Source organism: Microtus ochrogaster, unplaced genomic scaffold (genome assembly GCF_000317375.1).
Source record: "Microtus ochrogaster isolate Prairie Vole_2 unplaced genomic scaffold, MicOch1.0 UNK49, whole genome shotgun sequence".
Lineage (NCBI taxonomy): Eukaryota > Metazoa > Chordata > Mammalia > Rodentia > Cricetidae > Microtus > Microtus ochrogaster.
Window position 1 is genome coordinate 1,336,064 of NW_004949147.1, and position 25,839 is coordinate 1,361,902.

General features: G+C 52.5%; 1 protein-coding gene across 1 annotated transcript; it reads left to right on the forward strand.

Moving 5' to 3' along the window:
• Insyn1 (inhibitory synaptic factor 1) lies at positions 1–12,677 on the forward strand. Its single transcript, XM_026777217.1, has 4 exons — positions 1–757; positions 1,002–1,732; positions 2,153–2,872; positions 11,814–12,677. The coding sequence occupies exons 3-4, from the start codon at positions 2,717–2,719 to the stop codon at positions 12,531–12,533; spliced, it is 876 nt and encodes a 291-aa protein (XP_026633018.1). The 5' UTR covers positions 1–757; positions 1,002–1,732; positions 2,153–2,716; the 3' UTR covers positions 12,534–12,677.
• Positions 12,678–25,839: the final 13,162 nt, after the last annotated feature.

The window sequence follows — 25,839 nt, forward strand, 5'->3', positions numbered from 1 at the left end:
CTCAAGAATGCCCTCTTGGGTTACTTTTCTTCCTCAGCAGAGCTAGTAGGGATCAAGGTCCGCTGAAGGCCCTGAAAGAAACAACAAAACCAACGAAACAAAACAAACAAACAAAGAAAAAACTGTTGAGAACTTGGATGAAGAACAAGGGGAACAGAACCACCAAAAACAAGCAAACAAACAAACAAAAAAAACAGTATTCACCAACCCCTTCCTCTCAACCAGAGTGTGGCACACAATTAGGCGTTCAGTAAAGGTTGGTTGGATTCTATTTACTGAACTGACACAAGATTTGGGGCAGTTTGCAGTGAGAAATGATGGCAGAGGAGGAAAAGAGACTGAAGGGGAAGCCCGGGGCGCACCGCAGTGGGAGAAGGAGGGTCAAGAGATTGTGTGAAAGGGAGGAGAGGGAACTTGGAGTCAAGTCCCGGGCTCCGTGCGCCCCAGGCAGCGGGCGGCAGCCAGGCTAGCCCTCCTCCAGCCCCGCCAGCGCCCAGTCCTTCCGGCACCCTGGGGTGGCGAGACCCCCCGGCTCGCGCGCTCGGCTCCTGGCGCTGGGAGGCGTGTGTGTCGCTTTAAAAGCTCCCTCCCGGCGCGCGGGGCCGGCCCCTTCCCTGCCAGCGCCGAAGCGAGCGGAGCCGCGCGAGCCCGGCGGCCTTTGAGGGAGCCAGCGCCCGCCCGGGCGGCCAGTCCGGCGGGGCGCGGCGGCGCTCGGGGGAAACCGGCCAGGCCCTCGGAGCCGGGAGGGTAGCACAGGGTAGGGCGAAGGCGAGGCAGCCCGGGAGAGAGGCCCGAGCCGCCCCGGTGCCTTCTTTGCCCCATCGGCAGCCACCGGGCGCTCGGGGCCGCGAGGCGCGGAGCCGTGAGCGAGCGCGCAGGAGGCGGTGGAGCCTAGCGGAGGCTGCGCGCCCCGTGTGCCCGGCCAGGCCCGCCGCGCCTCCTCCATCGCCTCCCTGGTGCCTCGCTCACCCCCTCTGCTTTCCTTTGCTTCTTTTGCTCAGCCCCGCCGTGCCGAGATCCCTAGACCTCGTGCGCTCATCTCGGCAGTGCTGGACACCGGTCCCCCAGACCACCGCCGCCGCCCCTCCCCCGGGATTCGAAGGAATCCGGACTTTCCTCATCGTGGATCGAGCCGACTGCCGGCTAGGCTGAGCGGATTCTCCGGCCGCTCCGGACGCCGCCCGGGCCGGAGCACAGACATTCTGGGTCCTGACTGAGTGCACCCCGGACGCCTGTCAGTGCTAGCTCGGAAAGGGCAAGCCAAGCCAGGGGCAGGACAGACCCCGGAGGGGCCCCAGACCCGCCGAACTGGACTGGACAGAAAGAATCGAGAACCCTGCGGAGCCCGGGGAATGCCGGGCGTGGGCTGAGGGGATCCCGGCGCCCTCCCCAACCCTCCGACTTTGGCTCAGTCGCCCGGACCGGACCGGCGTCTCCTCGGCCCGGGTCACCTGTGGCCTCGGGGCCCCCGAGCCCACCGGACCCTTGCAACCCGGAGCCTGGCGGGCGTGGTGGGAGATTTTTCCTGCCCCCTTCCCCGGAGTGCAGAGGCCCCGCCCCCTCCCACCGCCCAGATGTCTCCGGTCACAGCTCGGAGGACCTTCCTGAGGCCAGGAGCCGAAGGGTCCAGAGAGAGAAGTCCGCCCTAGGGGAGCCTTGGGGGCCCCCCAACCTCGTCTTGGGGCTCGGCCCCCGACGCTGCTTGGAGGAAAGACCGGTGCCCCCATCCTCTGTAAGTCGGGGAGTCCAGCTTCCGAGGGAAGGCGGGGCTGGGGGAGGAAGAGTCCGCTGGGAAGGAGGGCACCCTGTGGGCATTGAAAGGATGGAGGACTGGAGAGGCCCTGTGCTCAACCAGTCTGGCCAAGCTTGGTTGGTGGCTTGGAGGGGGTTGGGGGGTAGAAACGATCATAGCTAGAGTGCCCCAGAGGAGGCTGAAGACTTATGCCTCTAAACCAGGGGCTCCTCCGCTCTTCCTATGGAAGAGGGATGCGCTAAAAACCATCTGCCTCCACCATCCCTCCCCACAAACAAAAATAAATAAATAAATCTCCAGCGAGGAAGGAGGGTGCAGGCAAGGGAGAAGAGGGAGGCAGCAGCAGCAGGCTGGTGCAGCAGCCTGGGAGGGCTGACGCCAGGCTCGCTCTTTCTGCAGGGGGCTGCCCTCCTCCAATCCAGGTCCCTCTCCAGCGCTGTTCACATCTGGAGCTCCCTCCACATCTGGAAGACCCTGACCACCGTCCCTCTGCAGGTTCAGCTGCGTCTAGAGACCTCTGCCTTTGTAACTGCCTAGGAGTTGCGAGGGGATTGCTGCCTTCCCCCATCCCAAGGGCATCTCTTACCCTAGTCCTTGCAGAATCATCCCCCTGCCTCCACACCCAGATTCAGGCAAAGATCAGCTTTGTATACCACAGGCTCTTCAAGTCCTGGAAGCTGTTCTTGGGCCCTAAGGTCCCTCCCCTTGCCCTCTTGTGTCCTCACCTTGACCCCCCCCCCCGTCAGACTCTGTCTCCCTCTGGGTGCTCCATCCCCCACCCAGAGGCAGAGTAGGTCGAGTGGCAGGCTGCAGGGGCTGGGTGAGGGCCGCCCAAGGCCAGGGTAGGCTGGGGGGCCGTTAAAATGTGGAGCTCTGCCCGGCCGAGGGAGGCTCCGTGGAGGCAGGCAAAGCGTGTGCCCCGCTGGGGCGAGTATGGGCAGGCTTGCGGCCACGTGGTGAAGGATGAACATTCGGGGTGCCCCAGACCTCGGGCAGCCCAGTGACAACCCCAACAGTGGTGGAGAGAGAGAGCGGATTCGACAGCGCATGAAGATGGTCATCGGGCAACTTGAAGGCATCCTGAAGGAACTCAAAGAAGTGGCTAAGGAGCTGAGGGAGGTGAGTGAGAGGCGGGGGTGGGGAGGGATGGGGGCACACAGACCTTAGCCCTGCCTGGCTGGGCTCAGCATCAAAACATGTTTGTGTGTTTGAGCGTGCAATGCTATGTGCACATGGCATATTCCACAGAGGCCCACCCTTCTCATTCTTTCTTCAAGTCTGTTTTGCTAAAACTCACTGTCCCCAGAGCTGGTGGGGCCTTCGTGTGGTGGTGACTGTTTGAGCAGGTGCCAGTGGGTCCAGCTCCATAGTTAGCACTCAGGGTGCCCAATGAGGACTAAATCTGCCCCTCTCTGCTCTTAGTGGGACACATTCTTCTAAAGCCCACACTGTCCTTTGACCCCACTACTTACCTCCCAGACTCTAAGCAAGGGCTCTAGGAGCATGTGGATGGCTCACATTAACCGATCCCCGCTGCTTGAGGCCCAGCTCAAAAAGTATTACTTCCAGGACCACACAGATACTCCAAGCCTTAATTTCCAAAAGGGGAGAGGGGTTACAAGCAGTTGTGGCCTCCCTGTCGTAGGGTGAGGATGTGGCTGGAAAATGTGGGGGATCAGAGGTCCTGTACACTGAAGAAGAGTTCTTTTATGCATATGTGACCCCCTCCCCCCCCCCAGGCATGTTTCTGGATGGCTTTTGCAAAGACCAGAAAGTCACCAAGAAGCCCTCTCTGGCTTTCTAATCAGAGCCCAGTTTAATTACTGCTTCCCACATTGCTGAAGTAATGAGGTACACATGTCTTCCACCCTGCCCCCTGGGCAGTGTTCAAGTCCAAAATGCATGACCAGCGTTCTGAGCCGCTGGCCTGAATTTGCCCGCTGGGTCCCATTTCAACAGCCAGGTGGGCTTTAGGCAACTTTCAACTCCTTGTAACCAGGGCCCCTGCAGAGACAGAAGCAGAATGGATCATTCTGAGTTATGAGCCCCAGCTTCCCCACCAGCTGCGTATCCGGGGAGAGAGCTGTGGAAGGCTGTGGAGATGGGGCAGGCTGTGAGCAGTGTGGCTTTCTACCCTGGCCTGAATTCAAGGCACGGAGAGGGGTTCCTTCTTTGAAGGGAGCTGTGACTTGGAGGGTGACAGAGATGCCAGGCCTGTTAGAGTAGACCTTGAGGAGACCTGCCAGGAGGTTCTGTTTCCAGATGTGGGGATGGTGGGAGCTTCAGACAGGCAGAGGTGGTGGTGCTCCTGCCCGTATGCTGGGCTGGTATGGTCTGGACTCCATACTACAATTTGGACACCAAAGGCCACAGGTCCCTGAACAACCCTTCCTCTGACCTCATGAGTCCAAAGTATTAGGTTGTCCTCTCCTCTCCTGTCTTATTCTGGATCCTCTGAGGTTTAATAGGGGCCTTGAGAACTATCCAAAGTCTTGGCCTCAGGCAGGATCATGAGACCCAACCAGAGCTGGTATTGTGCATAATCCTGGAAGTCAGCCTTGGTGCAACTCCCAGTGGGGCAGGCCTTTGCCTCTTCTCCCTTGGCATAATCATCCAGAACTTAAAGGGATCTCACAGGTAGTCCACGCAAACCCTGTCCACTTCCTGTGGAAGAAACTGGGGTCCGGAGAGGAATAGGGGCTTACCCAAGGCTACACAACCCACCCATGACAGAATTGAGTCTGGAACTCAAGATTCCCAGTGCCTATTTGAAGCTTCAGCAGGTGGGCTATTGTGTAATCTCAGCATTTTGACAGGAGCTTCCAAAGATGCTTGATGCTTGTGATTTGACGCCCAAGTGCCAAGGTTAATTTGTGGAGCTTTTAAATGCCCCCATCTTCCCTTTCATACTCACTGATTCCCCTGCCTCTCACCCCAGAGCTCCAGGTGACAGTCTGCACACACCAGAGGTCTGAACCAGGATAAAGTGATGAGTCCCCTCCCCCACATCTGTAGGCCATGTGTCTCCACCCAAGACTTTGGCAGGTTGCTATGGAAACCAGAGTCTACCCCGTATGCCACTGCCTGCCCGCTGCCAATGGTACCCAGCTGGGTGGGGGGTTGAGCCTCAGAGCTCCCTAGTCCCCCAGAAAGGGTATGTGTACATAGGGTGATAGACAGAGAGGAAGGGAGACCCAAGCAGAAGAGCTGTCATAACCAACTTTCTCTGGGCTGGGGTTTGTTGGGGACAGGAGTATCTGTGGATATCAGGTCCTCGCTTCAAACTTGTGATGTAGCTCTAGGTCCTTCAGGAGGACATAAAGATGATCTGTCTCTCTCCATTCAGGCCCTTTGTGGTGTTTCGCCATCAGGGCTATGGGGAGGCCCATGGTAAAGTGAAGAAGCCCCTATTCCCGCATCATACCCGACTCCCTGGGCAGCACCTGCTCGGTCCCTCCAGCTCAGACCAAATTCTTTTTTTTTTTTTTTTTTTTTTTTTGGTTTTTCGAGACAGGGTTTCTCTGTGGCTTTGGAGCCTGTCCTGGAAATCGCTCTGTAGACCAGGCTGGTCTCGAACTCACAGAGATCCGCCTGCCTCTGCCTCTCGAGTGCTGGGATTAAAGGCGTGTGTCACCATTGCCCGGCTCAGACCAAATTCTTGAGTATGGAGACTAGAGTTACACACAGGGTTGGCAGGGATGCTGTTCAGGAACCTTGTTGAAGGAGCTAGGCAGCAAAGAGCAGGCTCTGCCATTCTCTGTCCTCCCTTCACCATCCTCCCCCTGCCTGACACCTCTGATCCCGGAAGACACCCCAAACACACACACACACACACACACACACACACACACACACACACACACACTCCTGAGCTCAAAGCCTGAAACTAACCAGAAGATGAAAACCACCAAAGCCTAGGGCTCCCTGAGTCTCCCTTTGCTCCTCTCTGAATGGGGCTACGGATGGGGAGGATGAGGAGTGAGGAGGAGTCGTCCCTTCCAGTGATGCTGCAATGTTTTTGGAGGCTTCGCATGAAGGAGGAGGGCCGATACTTTCTCACACTTCCAGAGGATTTGGAGTTCCCTCTCCCCATCCTCCCAGCCCACACTGCAGCTCCCTGGGTCGGGGGTGGGGACAAAGGGAGGTAAGGATTGCAAACATACTGTGAAAGCTGAAGCTGAGCTGCCCAGGGATGCTACTTGACAGTCAGACATTAATTAGCCCTCATTTCTCCCAGGCTCCCCAATACCCTAGGATGCCAGGCCAATCACAGCAGACTCCCTAAACTCCCCAGATTCCATGGATCTCAGTTAGAGGCATAGACCATCCCAAGGGAAAGGAGCACATGCCAGGCAGCCAGAGATTTCTGGTTCAGTCCTTAGTACAGCTGTCTCCCGAGCTGTGTGAACTTAGGAAAGTTACTTTGCTTCTCTGTGCTTCAGTTGGCTCATCTGTAAGAGGAAGATACCAACTCATTCTATGCTCCCTTATATACACAAAGCCGGCTCCATATCCTTTTTGTTTTGTTTTTGCTTTGCAAACCCAGGTCCTAATACATGTGGGGGAACCGTTCTCCCATAGAGCTCGGGCTCTGCCGCCCACGAGGTATTGTTACTGAATGAGTCTAGCACTTCCCTGCACAGCCTTGTTTTCTAGAGTCACATAAGCTTTTTAGCCAAAAGCAGGGGAATCAGGGCCAGATCCTGGCTGCTTGGTAGGAACCTCTAATAGGTCGCCTGCAGAAAGGTAGTCCCATCCCCTGCCCAGAGAGTACTGCAGGGATGGAGGTATACTAAGGGGCTCCTCTAGAGTGGTTTTAGAGCCGAGATGCATAGAAATGAGGGACGAGGTCAGCACGCATCTGGGGGGAAGAGCATTGCAGGTGGTGGGAGCTGTGATACCAGGATCTTGAGGAAGAAGTGTGCCGGATCATCAGGAAGCCAGTAGAAAGTGGAGCAGAGAGGAACAGGGGGCTAGGGGTGGAGCAAGGGAGGGTGTCCCATGGAGCCTGTGCATCCCAGTGTGGAACTCGAGTTTGCTGTCAGTGAGAAGCCCACACACATTTAATACATCTTGGTTACATTTCTGGCGAGACTGCCTTCCTACTGCTCCCACTGCTGCCCACAGACTCAGCTCCCACAGGCATGGTGAAGGGTCCTCATCCTTGGCCCATCAGATTTTGAGCTCCCCTTGAACATGTACTTGTTTCTTCCTGGTTCATAGGGGTTCAGAAGTGATCCTTTATTGACCCCCTGTACTCCCACATCATCAGTGAGTCTCGAGTAGAATCTAACTTAAGGATGCTGTCACCTCTATATGCCAAAAACCGCAGGAGAAAGGGGTAGGCACAGCCTGTTCTCGGCCTGAGGTGGCGGTGGAGGGTCCTGCAACCTGGTTTGCATAGGAAGCAGGCTCTGTGGCAGCCTGTTTCCCAGCTGTCCATCAGCCAGGTTCCATGTGTAAAGGTGGCAGGGAAGGCCACAGACCTTGCTAGTAAGAGCTAAGTAAGTGTGGCCTACCAGGAAGCAGCTGGAGCAGGAAAATCTGGGGGCCACAGGGCTACGTCAAAATGGGTCAGCTCGATACCCGCAGCTCAGTACAACTTGGGTGGATTTTTTCTTATTATTTTTTTCATGCCTTCCTTTCCTACCTTTTCCCTTTGCCTTCTCCTCCTCTGGACAGATTCATAGAGGCTCCCCAGCCAATTAGGCCAAATTGCAGGATGAGAGCCATGAATCATGGTCAGCTCACTCCCTATCTCCCCAATGCCACAGCCCCCCAGGAAGATAATAAACAATGTAATCACAGAATTAAAAAATAATCAGTGGTCATAAATAATGCAGGATCCCCAGTTATGTAACCAGCTGCCCAGGGAGTTGGGAAGAAAGGAAGGAAGGAGTGGGGACACTGGGTCTGGGACTCTGGGTCCCTCAGCACTGGCTGTTGGGCCTCAGGGGATGCGCACCCATTCATGCACACACGCACATATGCACACATGTGCTCACGTATACACGCACGCACTCGACACAAGCATGTATGCATGCATTCATCTGAAGGGAGTTCAGCCAGTGTTGGTGGTCCAGGTCTGTAACAAAGAGGCCTCCCAGGCTTCTTTCAGGTGATCTGTAGCTGTGTTTAGAGTGGGCCAGAATCTGGGCCACAATAGGAGGTGAAACAGACCCAGCCTTGCCCTCTCTTAGGGTGACTGTCTAGTAGGGAGGCTGACATCAACTGCATCACAACATACATGCATAGAGGTATAGCTGTGACCAACATCGCCCTCAGCTGGGTTCTTCGAGGAAGTGAGGATGGATGGTGGGAGGGAGGGCACACCAGGTGAGCCCAGTGGCAGCTGGAGCTCCAGCTCTGTCAAATGTGCAGAGAGATGAGGGGGAGGCCGCTTGCTGGAGGGGAAAGGGGGTGGCGTTTGGAAGGCTCAGAAGTTTGGGGAACACGGAAGGGTTGGAGGCAGAGGGGTGATGTGGTCCTGATGCTGATCGGGAAATCTGTTGCAGAGCATGGAGCAGGCGCTAGTGGGAAGTTCCTGTTGGTGGGCAAGGCTGAGATCAAGACAGAGGCCGGCAACACTCTTGGAACAGGAGCTAGGTTCTGTCTCAGCCCTGACCTCCCTCCCATTCACTCACTCTTGGCCCCTCTGAAACAGATTAGTCTTGTTTATAAGACGCCAGTCCCAGGAGTCAGGACTCCCCTTCTAGCTTTAACTCAGCTCTTTCCAGGTGCTGGGCCTCAGTTTCCCTGTCTGCAAGCACAATAGCACAGGTAGTGTCTCTCTAGTCACCCCCCACCCATCTTAGAGATTTTCCTGGTTCTTTCTCCTTTCTCCCCCTCTTTTCTTCTGTGTATATAATTATTTCTCTGCACTCCAAGACAATCCCAAATTACATGTAGGCAAAATGATTATTAAATCTCGGAGAGAAATCGCAGATTTCAAGACAGCCAGAGCAGAGAGGCAGGTAGCATGGGCCTGTACCATACTTGCTCTGCACATTGACCTGTGAAACTAGACACCAGGGAAGGATTAGCGGGTTTATGAGCTGATCACGGCCCTACACAGAAGCTGGATACTGTGGGCACATGGCTTCTCTTTCTCGCTCTCACTTCTGTCATTTATCACGTCACTGGGAAACCAGATCTGCCTGTGAGCCTCACAGCCTTAGGCCTCATGGGCACCTTCTAGTTCTGTTCTGAATGGACGCACCCACACTTCAGGCAAAATGGGCAGTATTGGCACACGGGGCCACGGAAGGCACACCTACCATATCCTGGCATCATTTTGAACAGTTATCGAAAGCTGCCCATCAATGTGGCATTCCTTAGGTGAAAACCTGTCTCCCATCTGCTCTTGGGCCTGGGTGTGTGCTCATGCTCACTGGTGCAAGATAGATGCTGCTCTTCTCCTTGTTCTGTATGCTTTCCCGGGGGCATTAGGTTCCGTCCTCACTGCGGCTCTCACACAGAGAGAATTCTCTGATGAAGAAGCAGAGGCTAAAGGCAGAGTAACTTGGTTAAGGCTGCACAGCCCATAAGTAGTGAAGTCAGGGTTGGAGTCCAGCATCGGCTTCAGAGCCCAGGTATGGACAGGTTTGGCTGTCCTGACACTGTAGTTTAAAATACGGTGATATCTCATCCATCTTCATCTCCCTGAACAAGGAGAGGGGTGTCAGAGTTAGAGACCACAGCTGGGAAGTGAATTATCACCTGCCTTCAGTTCCACTGCCAGGAGGGGGCAGACGTGAGACCCAGAGACCCGCTCCTTCTCTCTTCCTCCACATCCTGTACAGAACCAAAAGAGGATGCTAATGAAGAAGGGAAGGGACCCAATGAAAAGGCCTCTAGAACAGGCTAGCCAGGGCTTCCTCAGTGGAAGGAACACGTCTGGCCTCCCAAGCTTCTAGGCTCCTGTTGGGCATACCTCGGATATCCCTGCTATCTATCCCTTAGGCCTGGGGCCTGACAGTGCTCATTCCTACTGAGCTTTCAGAAGCCAGAAAGCTCTGCTCAGCCTGGCCTCTCTGAGTTTGTGAGATCTCAACTCTAGCTTCCTCCTGGTGCCCCTAGCCTGGGGCTGCAGCAGCTGAGGACAGTTCTCCCCCTTCTTAGGTTGCCCCAGCACCCAGGCCACCAGGCTAGTGCCTCTGAAAACAAGAGGCAGCCACTGGGAACATTATGATCTCATGAGTGTAGAGTAGAAAGCCTGATACATCGTAGGTCATCCGAGGTATGAAATGTCACTTTGACCCCCGGGCTCCTGAGTCCTCCTACCATCCATACTGCTGCCTGCAAAGCTCTAATGATTTTGGCCAGGCACTCAGTGACAAATGATTTTGAGTTCCAGCAATCTTATGTGACTTGCCCAATGTCTGTCCCCCGTGTGTCCTGACTCCTCCAGTTTGCTACAGACCTCAGCAGAGAATTTCTTTGATCCCTGACTTAGGGCAGCCACCACCTAAACACTTTCCCATGCTGGCTCTTACAGACACAGATTCCTAGAATCTCCCTTAGAAGTAAACCAATTCACCCACTTAGAGGTAGAGAAACAGACCTTACGAGGGATAGGGACAGGTCACTTGCAACTAGAGCCCAGCTCCCACTGACCCAGAAGCTGCTGCAGGCAGTGTCTTTCTCTTTTACCTCAGGGCACTTGCACCTACCCTTCCCCATGCATGGAATAAAGGCTCATGCTAGCAGTTCCCAGAAATGAGTATCAGGTTAAGGCTTGCTTAGTTACCTTATTGACTGACCGCCCTGAACCCAGGCAGATAATGCCAGCCAGATGCAGGGAGCTGAATACAGTTCCTGATGTCTTTGTCCCCGAGTCCCTGTGGCTCAGACACTTGTCCCCCCCCCCCTGCTTTTTATTGTTTTATGTTTGAGACTTGGCCTGACTCTGCTCTCTTCATCCTCATGTCTGTCCTCCACCTAGGCCTCCACCTAGTCTGCCTCCCTCTCTCGCAGTGTTCTACCCTGATATATGTGCAGACAGCCACGGGCAAGTGTATATCTGCAGGCAGAGCCACCTGCTCAGAGGCCAAGGGCTTTGGGTCACTGGGAGGTGGGCAGGCAGAGAAGGGTACAGTGACCTCCACAGATGAGCTGCCTGCCCCATGAGTGGTTTTAACAATCATCCCTGGGCCAGGGTGGATGGTCTCTTTATTGCTTCCCAAAGAATTCCGGCTTTTTTCCTTTTCCCAACAAGCTGAGATTGCTCTCCATTCGTCAGTGGGCAGGGAAGGCAAGGCAGGCGGGTGGGGGTTCCAGAGCTTGAGGGTAGCCGGGGAGGGTGACTCAGCCAGTGCTGCACACCTGTTGTTCCAGTCCCCAGGGTTGGAAAGAGATCCCTGAGTGAGTCACTCACTGATGGGCCTGGAAGGCTTTAGTGAGGCTGGGCAGGGTCTTCTTCCTCTCCTGGCTTCAGGTCCAGCTACCACGTTATAGAGTCAGCAGCCGGGAGGCCCCCCGGGTTTGCTGGAGTCCCTCTACCCCTTCTATCCGACCCCTTCTCAATCAGTACACGTGTAAGCCCTGTTCACGACACTGTCCTCCCTCCAAACGGCAGCTATATTGAGAGAGAAGAATGTGTGAATGAACAGGGTGCCTGGGGGAGGCAGTGCCCCTCCCTCCAGGGTACAGCACAAGCTGTCCATCCTCGTCCAACCTGGCCTTGTGTGTTTGAGACTGAGTCTCTCACAGGCCTGGAACTTACCAAGTAGGCTTGGCTGGCTGGCCAGAAAGCCCCAGGGGTCCTCCTGTCTCTACTTCCCTGGGGCTAGGGTTATAAGCGTGCACCACCATATCCAGCTTTTTTTTTTTTTTTTGATGGGTTCTAGGACTCAAACCCAAGTCCTCATGCTTATACAGCAAGCTCTTTACCAACCGAGCTGTCTTCTCAGCCCTAATTTAGGCTCTTAACAGTGCAAACAAACCTGTGATTTCTGTTCAGCCACCGTCTTCCAGAGTCACCTGCCAGGAGGTCTCCAGGGCAGGGGCAGATGCACACATGCACCCAGCCCCTCTCACCTCCTCTCCCTTCCCTGGCCAGGTGGTGAGTCAGATCGACAAGCTCACCTCTGACTTTGACTTTGAACTGGAGCCGGACGACTGGACCACGGCCACTGTGAGCAGCACCTCCAGCAGTGACAAGGCGGGTGTGGGCGGCCCCTTTGACACGGGCCACCTGGACTTCATGACAGCCGATATCCTCTCAGACAGCTGGGAGTTCTGTTCCTTCCTGGACGTCTCCACCCCATCGGACTCCGTGGATGGCCCTGAGGCACCACGGCCAGGCGCAGGCCCTGACTACCAGCTCATGAATGGTGGTTTGCCCATCCCCAACGGGCCGCGAGTGGAGACGCCAGATTCCTCCAGCGAAGAGGCCTTCAGTGCTGGCCCTGCGAAGGGTCAGGGACCCCAGCGGACCCCAGGGACGAGGGAAAGGGTGCGGTTCAGTGACAAAGTGCTCTACCACGCTCTGTGCTGTGATGATGAAGAGGGCGATGGGGAGGAGGAGGCAGAGGAGGAAGCAGGCCTGACCCCAGAGCTGCCCCACGTGGAGCCACACACAGGCCCCCTCAAGCCCTCCCCAGCCCCCCAAAAAACCAGGCGCTCTCCGTTGACTACCCGACGCCTGGGCCCCACGTTGGCTCCAGAACAGACCCGGAGGGTCACAAGGAACAGCAGCACCCAGACAGTATCAGACAAGAGCACGCAGACAGTGCTGCCGTATACAGCCACCAAACAGAAAACCAAGGGCAAGAACTAGGGGCTGGGGAGGGGGGAATGCATAGAGCTATAAATATATATATATATTTAAACAAACAGTCATAATAAAATTCATAAATACTAAGGATCCGGGCCCACAGGCCCCAAAGCCTTCAAGAAAGCTCATAGTAAAACAATCAGATGTCCAGAGTTTACCCTCTCCTTCAGATGGCAGGGTCCTAAGGGAGCTGAACCCTGCCGTGCCCACTGCAAGCACCCAGCACCACAGAGGTCTCTGAATGCTGGCCTGGGCCGTGTCCTAGAGACAAGCTAAGGGAAGAGTATCCCAGGGCAGGGATATAAGGACTTAGAACCCCCGGGTTGGCATCACTGTGGCTAGACCCAAAAGGACTCCATCCTCCTGCTCAGAGCTCCATGGAGAGACAGCCCCACCTCACACCCCTCCCCCACCCTGCATTTTAGGATTGCCCCCAACACTGAGAGGGATACCCTGCCCTGGGGGAGGCTGGCAGCCACAGAGCAAATCTGAGAACCCAATCCTCTCTGATTCAGCTCCCAGTCTCAGCTCTGGAGTTCAGAATTCTCTGAGTGGTTCCAAGGTTTGTGGATTGTGATGGCAACCATCACAGAGCTGGGAACCAAGATACAGATGTACTTGATCATCCACACTAGGCAGGCAGTGGGGAGGGGGACCCAGTGTCTCCACCTGACTCCGACTTCTTCACACCCAGCTCCTTAGCTCACCTTAATACATCCTGAATAACAACAGAGCTTCCTCTGCAACTGCTCCCCCCAGCAACAGCACCCAAAAGTCCTGAGGGTGATAATGTTAGTAACTGTTCCCTTTATTGCAGACCACTGTGCTGAATACACCATCTAGCATAATCTTACTGCCCCACTTCTCAGATGAGGAGGCTGAGGTTCAGAGAAGTGAAATAAGTGGCCCAAGGTCACTGAGCCTCTGCTTTTCTGCCCCCAGGAACAAAGAGTTTCCAGGCTATGCCCGTCCCTGTTATACAGCAGCCAGCCATATCACCTTGGGCAAATCCATTTGCCTTTTTGAACCTTTCTACTTCAGCTGTAAAATGGGTCTGATAGTGTTTACCACCTCCGTAGCCGACACAGGGATCCAGTAATTGGTGAGTGTACACACTGGAGATAATTTGGAGGCACTACATGCCTACTGTGGTCTGTGGGCCAGCCCACATCTCCGGTGACTTCCAGGGTAGAGGGGCCGAGTGGAAGCCATTTCCACGGGGTCAAGAGCCATCCTGAATTAAAAGTATCACATGGTTTTGCCCCTACAAACAACTTGAGGCCAGAAGATGGCCACATCGTGACTTGCCCCACCTGGAGCAGAGGGGTAAGGTTGGTTCACTGCTGAGAGCCTTGGTCCTGAGGCCTTCCTGGGACACAATTCTGTTAATGCAAAACCACAGCCCACCAGGAGGGACCTTAGAATCTGCTAGCACCTGCTGCTCCTGCTTGGGGAGGGGCTGTGTAATCCCAGAGTGGGGACTAACAGGCTAGTTTAGGGGGAATACCAGGGCATGGCTGGAGCTCTGGCAGACCTACAGTATCACAGGATGAAACCTGTCCCACCTGAGGTGAGGTCAGAGCCCTTCCAAGTCAGTGTGGTGCAGCCACCAGCATCGAAATCCAGTGGTGGCCAGCTGGGGCTAGCTCATGCCAGTGGGCCAGCAAGGTCCTGGCCTCCCTGACTGAACAGTTCCCATACATCCCGTTCTCCCTCTGAGACTGGTTTTTCCCTCAGCAGTGGTAAGACTGTTTTTCCCATCATTGCAACCACTGTGGAGATGAAACCTACAGAACAGTTCTCATTTCACAGGGGAAGAAACAGGCCCAGGGGCAAGGTCTCTGAGAGCCCCGAGTGAGGGATTTTTTTCCCCTTCTTAAATCCCTCCTCTGACCCACGTTCATATGACTACGTTAGGTCACAGATAACCTCAACTACTTGTGCCCAGGTGGGCATGTAGAGTGAGTGTGTCCTGGCTTTAGATATAGGTTCACCGTGGCGAAGGTCCAGAAAGTGTGTCCTGGCTTTAGATATAGGTTCACCGTGGCGAAGGTCCAGAAAGCTTTTGGTCTGCTCACCAGATCCGGACCTCACTGACAGAGGGATAGGATTGCCAAGGGCTTAAGACTTGAAACCCCGACCCTGCGCACCCAGGGAGAAGAGGCATCCTTAGAGCACACAAAGCCATCCTGGGCCCCTCCTCCACCAGTCAGCTGTGCCTCCTGCTCCTCCCTGCCTCCAGGCCTGGCTGGCTGGCTGGCTCCAGCAAGTAGGATTTGGCCTGGTACCTGCTGTGTGCACTTTCTTGTGCTGTGGGTGCTCTGGTCGAAGCGGGAGGGATCCAAGCCAGAGAGGAGGCTAAGCATGATAAATAACTCCATTTAATGAGCACATACGACGCACTGGGATTGTGTAAAGCATGTGCCTTTTATCATTCCTTGCTCACAGAAATTCCAAAGTATGTCATTTTAACTTGTGCCTGTTTTCCATACTGGGAAACTGAGGTTCCGAGAAATCAAGTCACCTACTAAAGGACATGCAATTTGAGTTAGGGACCCAGTATTCAACCCCAAACGGGACTTCTTAGCACTCAGGTATGTGCTGGCATAAGGATAGACATTAGGAGGCCCCAAGAACCCAGTGAGTCTCGGAGGGTAAGAGATGTGTCGGAAGAAGGAAGCTGATGAACCTTCTGTTTGGGGAGAACTTGGCTGCTGTCAACCTGTATGTCAGAGGCCCTGTCTCAGCCTGAAACTGAATGGATCATAGATTTGATAAATATTTGTCAAATGTATTAATGACCCCCCCCCTTGCAGCAGGGACATCCACTGTGTATTCATTCAGTCAGCCAACATTGAAGGTGTTGCCAGATCTCATGTTGCTTGTGTGTGCGCGCATGTACAGTCACGCACCTGCAAACACTCCCACGTTAACTCTCTCTGCCCTGTGAGAGTCTCCCCTGTGGGGTGTCTGGAAGTTGGACAGGAATGAAGAATGTGAAGCTTCAGCCTTGACAAATCACAGGTGTATGCCAGGATGCATAGGGGGAGAAAATATCAGAAGCCAGGGGAGCCAGTTTGGTGAGGAAACCATTCAGAACCACATTCTCAGGGCTGGAGGCTCCTCCAGCGGACACCACCTCGGTGGATAGGCACACCACCGTGTCCTTGAGTACCTGTGGATAAGGAAGATCCTTGTCTCTGTTGTCGTGGGAACAGGGAGCCAACTATGGAGCTGGCAAGAGGTGGTTTGAAGAAACCAGGGGCAGAAAGCTGGGCACACCATTCAGCGACAACAACAGACAGAGCCGGGCCGTGTTAACACAGGGGAAGGGGCTAGGGGTGGGAATCCAAGAAGCAGCAGGTCTAGCCCTCCACATACCCTCTTGAATCCCCACCTCGGTCCCCCACCTCTTCCACCTCCACCTATTACCCATTTCTCCCTACAGAACCGAGACTTGTGTAAGAAAACCGGCATTTATTGACAACCTGGTGCATGCCAGGCACCAGGCCATGTCTGTTAACCAACACTAAATAACAGATCCAGTTGGGCCCTGTACAGAACAGGTTGTTCAATACTTATTTATTGAGCAAATGGATTAACTACAACCATCATTTTACAGGTCAGGCAGGGAAACGAATGAACAAAGGACCTTTCAGAGCTACAAAAGAGGAACTTGGTGTTACTATAGTTTGTGAAACCTATGAGAACAGTGTTTATGGCCCTTCCTTTGGAATGGGGTACCCCTGGGTACCTAGAAAGGGGGATGACAGTCATTTGGGGCTGCTGGGACTTGAAAACAAAGATGGCTGGAGTGACCACATGCTAGGTAACAGAGTAAGGTCTTACTGAAATAGAGAGTAAATGTTGGAGCAAAAATGGGGCAAAATGCAAAAGCTGAGGGACACAAAATGGAAAAACTGTTAGGAACTTCAGACCCCCCAAGCTCTCACCATTCCTCTCCACCTCTTGGCAAGGGTTCAGGCAGGGAGGGAGAGCATCTGCCTAGTCTGAGATGGAGAGGCCATCTTTAAGACAAGTGTCCAGCAGACTGTCGTGATAGTCGGGATTCATTCAATGCATAAATGAAAATGGCACAGTTAGTGCCTTGGAATTGTGGGTATACCAAAGCCCTGGAAAACCACTGCATTCTATCTTTCTGCCCCACAGGCCAGCTAGGCAGGATGCTGAGCTGTGTTCTTGTGATACACATGAGCCAGCTGGGATTTTCATGGGCCTGATTCTGCCCACCTGCCTGTCCTGCACCCCAACCACCCTTCCATTTACCTCTCCTCCTTCTCTGGTCCCCAGTGAGGAGGTGATGGGGTCTTGGTTGACCTCAGGCCAACACTGCTTAAGGCCTGGGCCCCATGCTGATCGGATCTGACTCCCTGCCAGGAATATTTAAGCTCACATATCTGCCTGAAGCTCTGCTGTCACTCCTGGCTCTGCTGGGACCTGCAAGGGTCAGGAGTTCTGTGCTCACCTTGTGACAGGGACTCCCATCAATCCTTCCTGCAGTCATCTCAGACGTGTCACAGAAACCCAATCTCAAGGGCTGCTCCGCCACCTTCTGCTTCCCAGAAGACAGGGCAGGTGGGGCTCAGGACAAGGTACAACCCATGGAAGAGGTTTGGACGGAGGTCTGGGGCCTGGTGCCTTTTGGTTCTTTCTCATTTCATTTTTAAAAAAAAAAATTATGAACATGTCAATTATGCATAATAGTGGGTTCCATTATGACATTGTACACATATATAATGTATTTTGATTAATATATATAATGTATTAACCCCTTGGTACCCTCTATTGGCCCCTCCTCCTACTGATCTCCTTACTCATCTCAATTAATCCTCCCTCCTACTGTCATTTTCTTTCTTTCCTTCTTTCTTTCTTTCTTTCTTTCTTTCTTTTTCTCTTTCTTCCTTTTTTTCTTCCGTGTGTATGTGTGGTGTGTGTGTGTGTGTGTGTGTGTGTGTGTGTGTGTGTGACTCCGTTTAATTAGGTCTGTTTACAGGAAATTTACCAATGACTACATCACTGAAAAAAAAAAAAGGTTTCTTCCTTCCTCACCAACTATTATATTAGCTGCTTTTAGATCCTAGGAAAGGTTGGGGCTCCATGAGCCCCTCTGGGAGCCCCAACCTCCGTGAGGTTTTCTAGACTCGTCCTAGTCAGGAATGTTCCTATGAGAATGGGGAAATTTCCCAGGCAAATGGTAGTAGCAAAGACTGTGCCCACTGCGGAGCTTGATGGCGTCTTTGTGGGTGTGACTGTCACCTCCTGAAACAAACATGTAAGGGAGGGAGGGTTACCCTGGCTCACAGTTTCAGAGGATCCAGTTCATAGTTTCCACCTGAGGCAAACAGACAGGAGAGTGCCATGGAGCAGGGCTGCTTGGGAGCAGAGACAAATGGGAAAGGGCCACATACAAGGTATACCCTTCAAAAGCGACACACACACACACACACACACACACACACACACACACACACACACCACCCAGAGCCTACTTCCTCCAATCAGGTCCCACTTCCTAGTTTCCAGCAGCCTCCAGTAATGTCATCAGAACATATGTCTATCTGTGCCTTAATCCATTGATTAGGTCAGAACCCTCGTGCTTCAGTCACATCTCAATGATTGGATTTACCCGCTGTGGGCCAAGCCTTCTCCACATGAGCTATCTTAGCCATGTGCTGTGGAAGCAAGCACAACACATGAGCCGCTTGAGGGGATGTATCATATCCAAACTGTAATGAGAAGGTGACCCAGGGGCTCGAGAAGAGTTCCCAAACCCTGGTGAACCCCTTTCCCAGACTTTAGACTTTGACTAAAACTCATGCCAATTTTTCAGATGCGGAGAGCAGGTGCCATGTTTATTCAGGTACAGGAGATCGCTATCCCAGATCGTAAAGCTCACAATCACTGATTCCCCATGGCCAGAGTCAGAAGCTGCCTGTAGCCTGGACTAGGAGATAAGACAGCTACAGCCGACATGTGACCCACTGCTAGAGAACCGGATACTGGATTCAGAGAGACCCAAGTCTTAACTAGGACCAGACTGACAAAGACATCTTGCTTTAGCCAATAAGAAATTAGACCTAATGGGCCAAGCAGTGTTTTAATGAGTACAATTTCTGTGTGATTATTTCGGGTCAGGCTAGCCAGATGGCCAGGATGAACAAGCGGGCCCTCCTCCTTTGAACAAGCGGGCCCTCCTCCTACACCAGACTTCTGCTAACCTTTTGGAGCTTTGATTTCCTTTCTTTTCTTTTCTTTGGTTTTTTTGAGACAAGATTTCTGGTAGCTTTGGAACCTGTTTTGGAACTTGCTCTTGTAGACCAGGCTGTCCCCAAGCTCACAGAAATCCACCTGCCTCTGCTTCCCAAGTGCTGGGATTAAAGGTGTGCAACACCACCACCCGGCATGGAGCTTTGATTTCTTAATGTCACAAGATCTGGCAGCAGCTCTACTGTGGAGGCTCAATGACAAGCTACATGCGAAGACCCTTGGAGGGACTTTCAGTTCACAGGCTCTCTGCCTCCCTGCCACATTGGCCCTAGGAAATGTCCTGAGCTCGGACCCCAGAAGAACTTTCTGTGGCTGCTGTCAGGGCGGTGAGCTGTTGTCACAGCAGAGTGAAGGAAGGTAAGGCGGGAACAGAGTCTCCCAGGACAGCTGGGCTTTGCTGAAGATGGACTCCAGGGAACTGTAACTAACTGTTGGTTAGAAAGGGTTCATCCCCCTGTAGGGGATCACACCTAGTATTGGGTGGAACCTTTTCTTATCCCTGAAGGCTTTAGGAACTGAACAGAAACTTCCTAGACTTGTGATTGACAGGCATCTTCCCAGAGGTGGGCAGCCATGGCCCAAGTGAGCCAGGCTGGAAGGGAAAGTAGAAACAATGGGACCCAGAAAGCCAGGGACATCTAAACACCTACAACTCCAAACGCTTCCACTGCCCCAGCTTTGTGAACGTCTTACCCACCTGCCATTAGACAGGATATTTTCCAGGCAGAAGGTCTAGCTCTATCTACAGCTTCCTCTGACAGAAAGAATCCTACTGTTTTGTGGCGCTTCTTAGGGCATGGCCAGTAGATGCCAGCACAGGCTTGGTTTACCCTATTGAGCCAGCGCCTTAGCCCCACCCTCATTGAGACGCCATGGGCCTGGGGTGAGGTCCTGGACTCTTCTGGAGGCCCTGCAGGTAAAAGGCCAGAGTGTATATCACCCAGGCTGCAAGTACATCCTCCCCAATATGCACCTGGTTATTGAGGAGCTCTAATGCCCCATCCCAGTGGAAAGAGAAGCTGACTATTCTAGGAACTCACCTTCATTTCCTCTCCTTCCTCAGCCATGCTCCTCCTACTTCTGTTCCGCCTCCATTTATCAAATGCTAAGCAAGCATTGGCTAGTCATCCTTCACCTTCTAGAAGCTGACACTGTTTAAACTGTTTAAAGACGTGCGCTCTGGGCTGCAGACACAGCAAGAGCAAAGAGAGCACTACATGAATCATTCTTTTACCTGACGGCCTCCGTCATTAGGGGGCCATGGGGCCGCCCAGGATGGTTGCAAGAGTTCAGTTCCAGGAAAGGCTTGTGTATGGCCAGAGTGATCAGCGTCAGGCCGAGGGTGGGACTCAGTGGAGGGTAAAGGCCAGGCTCAGTGTGGGAATGTCAGGGCACAGTGTATGGGAAGTTCAGGCTTAATGTTTGGTGGGGTTGGAGCTTAGCGTGTAACTAGGCTCAGAACTCAGCGTGCGACCATGTCGTACACGTGCCAGAGTGAGAGGAGGACTGGGGGGTCAGGGTGTGAACAGGAGCAAGGGGCAGTGTGTGACCTGGATCAGTGTGTGATCGGAATCAGTGTGACCTGGATCAGTGTGTGATCGGAATCAGGGCTCACTGCATGGCTACAGAGAGTTAGGTGTGTCATGAGGGCCAGGGCTTAATATTCTGTCAGCCTCAGCTCTCCAATTTCTATTTTAAACCATTCTTGACGTATGAAATGCAAAACAGCTGTTTCTCTCCCCCCTTCAAAAGATCCTGCGGGAGCAAAGCATGAAAGGATGTTCAATGTCCCCCTGTGGCCTTTACTGTAGCACCTTGCAGATCACCATTACTCTCCATAACCCCGTCTCTGCTGGTCTCTGCTCTTCTTCTCACCTCCATCACAGCCTCTGGGCTTCTGACTGTTCCCAAAGTGACCAGCTGTTCTCGCGGGGCTGCCCCTGGCCCCTCTGCTGTGATGTGTGGCAGTTAGAAGCTGAAACTAAAAAGGTAACCCAAACTGGATCCTAACTTTGTCCCCACCACTCTCTTGCTAAGGGACTTTGGATAAACAGTTTAACCTATCTCTACACAGCGGACTCTGCACAGCTGCAGCTGGGTTGCTGCAGGTCTTCACACTGAGTCCCTAGGGCAGCGGTTCTCAACCTTCCAAATGCTGTGACCCTTTAATATACCTCATGTTGTGGTAACTCCCAACCACAAAATTATTTTTATTGCTACTTTATAACTGTACTTTTGATACTGTTATGAATTATAACGTAAATATCTGATATACAGGGTATCTGATATGTGATCCCTGTAAAAAGGTCTTTCAATCCCCAAAGGGGTCTTGACCCACAGGTTGAGAATCACTGCCCTAGATGGTTAGACGGAAGCTCCCTTTTAGCTGAGGTTGTGTGTGTGAATTGGGTTCCAGCAACTAGATACATAATGATGAAGTTTGGAAGATGGAGCTGGAGGTGCTGCTTTAGGCTGCTTTCAGCCAGCAAAACTGACCATGGACATGAAGCAGTGTTTCTCAGTTACCTGGGTGCTGAGAAGCAGGGGCAACAGATCTCTGATGTTTGACAGGCTAAATCTCTCTTTGTCTTCAGCCTCTCCAGTTCTGGGAATTGAGGTGGGTGCTACTCTTCCTGGTTGGAAGTGTATTCTGATCATCTTACCTCTGCCTTCGAAGTGCTGGGATAGCATGCGCCACCGAGCCTGGTTTGATGTGGTGTTGGGGGACTGACCCAAGAGTTTTTTGCACAGTAGGTTCTCTACCAGCCGAGCTACACCCACACCCGGGAAGCATGCTCTTAAACTCAGCAGTTCCAGTGATCTCTCTGACATATGCATATTCCTTTGGCTACTATAACGAGTCACCATGAACCCTTACAGTTCTGCAGACCAGAAGCTCAGAGCCCTTCTGCTAATGTCAAGGGCTAAGCAGAGGTCTGCTCCTTCTAGAATGTTTTAAAATTCCTTTAATCCCCTTTAATTCTCAAGGGAATTTTAAAAAAATCCACGTTGATACTTTCTGCAGGCTCTAGATGCCACCTACACTCCTTGGCTAATGGCCTTTTCCTCCAGCTGCAGCCCAGCTCTCCTTTCAGTCCCTCTTGTTCTGCCTCCCTCTTCCAGGAAGACTTATGATGAGATTGGGTGCACGCTGGATGATCCAGACAGGGTCTTAAGATTTCTTACCTTCTAGACAGGCACGTCTAACCTTCTGACATCACAATATTGACGATAATGTCCTCTATGAAGTTTGCATTCAAGAACCACATAACCTACTTACAAAAAAATATTTCAAAAATATCCCATCATGTTTTAAGTAAGTCTTGTGCTGGCAACATTCATAGTTATCTTTGGGCACAATAGCTTGTGTTTCACACTGGACAAGCTTGAATCTCTTTTGCCCTACGAAGTGGTTCCACAGGCTCCATACTTCCAACATGGATGCCTTAGGGGACTGGTACTCAACCTACACTGGTTCATTCTGTGGTATTCTGTGCTCTGGAAGGCATTGCTGGAGACCCAGCCTCAAGCTCCTTAAGATCTAACAATCTTCCTTTTTCTTCCTAGTTCCTCCTTCTCCTCTTCTTTTGGGGGAAAAGGGTCTCGTGTAGCCCAGGCTGGCCTCAAGCCTGGTATGTAGACAAGCTTGACTACAAACTTATGACTCCCCTCCCCCAGCCTTCACCTGTCAAGTGCTGGAGTCATCATGTTAGGAACTGAACTCAGAGCTTTGGACATAGACAAGCACTTTACCAACCAAGCTACATATTTAATCTCCTCTAAAACTTTTGAAAGCATCCAACACCCTATAGTTAAATCCTTTTTATTTGAAATTCAGTGGCTTCTATTCTGAAATTTTGTTTTCGTTTTGGTTTCTCAAGACAGGGTTTCTCTGTGTAGCTTTGGAGCCTATCCTGGAACTCACTCTGTGGACCAAGTTAACCTTGAACTCAGAATTCCTCCTGCCTCTGCCTCCCAACGCTGTGATTAAAGGCGTGCACCACTACACCCAACTCTTCTTAAATTCTTTGTTCCTCCCTTGGGGCCCAACCTTGATCAGATTAGAATAAAAGTGTAGTTCACCTACTGGCTCCTGGCTTACCCTCTACAATAGCATAAAACCTGATGTAAAGAAAGGCTGCATGGAGAAATTAGGTAGGAGGGGCAATAGCTTGGAACAAGTTATCTTGGGCTGAGTATGAAGTTCTTGGTGCAGCAGAAGCAGGGGATTAGCCTGGGATAGGAAAGTCATCACAGCCTCACGAAGTACCCCCAAGACTGGACACATGCCAAATCATGTGTTCTTCAGCATCTAGACTTGTACCCAAAATGTACAAATAGCATGCAACCGACCCAGTATACAGAAGATTATCAGAGGTCAAGTCTAGTAAACAACCAATCAGCAGAAGGTCAGCTTTCTTCTTCAAAACTTGCCCGTGTGTGTGTGTGTATGTGTGTGTGTGTGTGTGTGTGTGTGTGTGCCTGTGAGCATGTGTGTATGTACATGCATGTATGTGAGCATGTGTTCTAAAGCCCAGAGGAAACCTCAGGTATCATCCTCAGAAATGCTGTCTATCTTCAATGAAACAAGGTCACTTCAGATTAGATTAGGCTAGCTACTCAGAGAGCCCCAGGGATCTACCTGTCCCTGGTTCCCCAGCACTGGGATTACAACTACAAGCCTCATGTTATTAGGTGGGGATTGAACTCAGGTCCTCAGACTTGGAAGGCAAGCACATTACCAAATGAGCTGTCTCCCCAGCCCCAGGATGAACATCTTTTGACAGAGGGCAGGAGAAGAAACTGATAAGATGTCCTTAGTCCCTTATATCACTGTATGCCTGAATGTATGTCAACTGAAACAAGTGTGTGACCCCCAGAACCCAGAAGGACACACCTAAGCCTGGGGGGTAGATAGAACAAAGAGACTGCTCCCTCTGTGTACCAGATGGAGCTGGGGAGATGGCTCCCTAGGTGAAATGCTTGTCTTGCAAGCATAAAGAGTTATGATTCCCCTGAACCCATGGACTCTCAGTGCTGAGCAAGTTGAGGCAGGAGGATTCCTGGGCCTCACTGGCCATCCAGTCTAGTCCTCTAGGTGAACCCTAGGCCATTGAGAGACACTGTCAGAAAAGGTGAGCAGCACTTGAGGAATGGCAGCCTCCCTGTCACACGCAGACACACACATACACACACGCACACACAGGGACATACACACCTGGACATCCACAGTCACACATAGAAACGCACACTCACAGAGATGTCAGATGTATTCAGCAAACTGAAGAAACGTTGTCACTTTAGATAACATGGATGACTAGATGCACTCAATAGGTGAGCCACAGCCACACTTCTCTCAAAGGCCACCTCCTCTGTCAGGCAAGCACTGAAGGAAGACCCCCAAATCAGAAAGCCTGAAGGTTCTGCTCATGTACACCGTGACATCAAGCGGACCTCTGACCTCCTTCGGCCTCAGCCTTCCTCATCCATCCAACGTCCTCGTGCGCATGGTAAAATGAGGAAAGAATGGTGCGCAGTGAGAGATGAGGAAGGTCAAGGGAGTGGGGTGATAGAATCTGGGGCTGGGGCAGGAAAGGGACTCCGGCTGGGGAGGGGAGATGGGAGGTCAGAGGTGTCAGTAACGAGGTCCCAGCAGCCAGGCCTGGGCATGGAGAACCGACCCTCCTCCTTCCCAATGTCAGTACACTTCAAATTAATAATTAAAACGCTTCCTGTCAGGTTCCAGCTGACACATAATTAGAGCAACTCTGGGCTTCAGGCGACAGAGGTGAAAACAGCTCTCATTAGAAAGGGACTTTCCTGAGGATCAGGAAGGTGAAGGTGGAACCCTCCTCCCAGATTCTTCACCAGGGCCTCCCTTCTGTCCACACAGGGATGAGGTTTCCTTTCTGGCTGCGGAGAGGCGGTGGGCCTTGATGTCTCCACCTGTCCCTGGAGGGCGGATGAGATGCCATCCTAGACAGATCTGAAAGGGGAATCTCCAAGAGCTAGGCAAGAAAGCGGGCACCTAGGAACTGCATACAGCTTCCAAAGGCCAGCGAGTCACGTCTGTGGCCATGTGCAGATCCCCAGCCAACACCACGACTCAGGAGTTGCTACTTTGACCCTTCCAGCCAGGGCTACTGGAGATAGCTGAGCCCAGCCACCAACTCTTCAGGATTAAGACCACCCAAACCCCTCCCCACAAAGTTATAGCACCCATGACTTCCTTCTAGAATATAGTCTTCCTCCAGTCCTAACCTCCAAAGCTGTGGGTTCCAACCTATCTCAGCCCCTAAGGATCATAGCCAGGACTTGCTGTCCATGGCTCTAAAATCCAATCTTCAGTTCTTCCAGAAGCCTGGCTTGTCTCCCCACCCCCTCAACCACTAGCTCCCGAATCATACTGTCTTGAGTCACACTGTCCGCACTCCAGGCCTAGACACCTATCCCCACTGCAGGTTGGGTAATGGAGAGACCTGAGTGCCTACCACACAGGGCTTCACCAAGTGGGGCCACCTTCTAGAGCTGAGTGAGTAATGGGAGGGAGTCTGTGCTCAAACTACCTATTAGAAAAAAATCATTTTAAAGCGATGTTGTGCGACTTCATTGAAGTTGCCTTCATAAATATTTCAGAGGTGTTTATTAAGAAAACCACAGGAGCGGAGAGGAGGTTGGTGAGGCTGGGAGGGGAGATGGCTGATGGGATTTCAACTGTTGCTGCCACCAAGTGACACCAAGACCTGGCCCTGATGGCTGCCAAGGGGGAAAACCCTACTTAGAGAGGGCGTTGGCAGCTCAGACGTCCCTACTTTCGTTCTTTGGGTAGAGCAGAGTCCCAAGGACACAGTATTGAGTTGGGGCAGGTACCCCCTGGGTCCTTCTCAGCTTTGTCTCCAGACGGGATAATCCCATCCTTCCTCTGAGCTGAACCACACACAGCAGAGATGGGGACAGTCCTTTCAGACTAGCTGATGTTCCCAGAATGTTTTATGCTCCCCTTGGTCCTTCTCTCTCACAC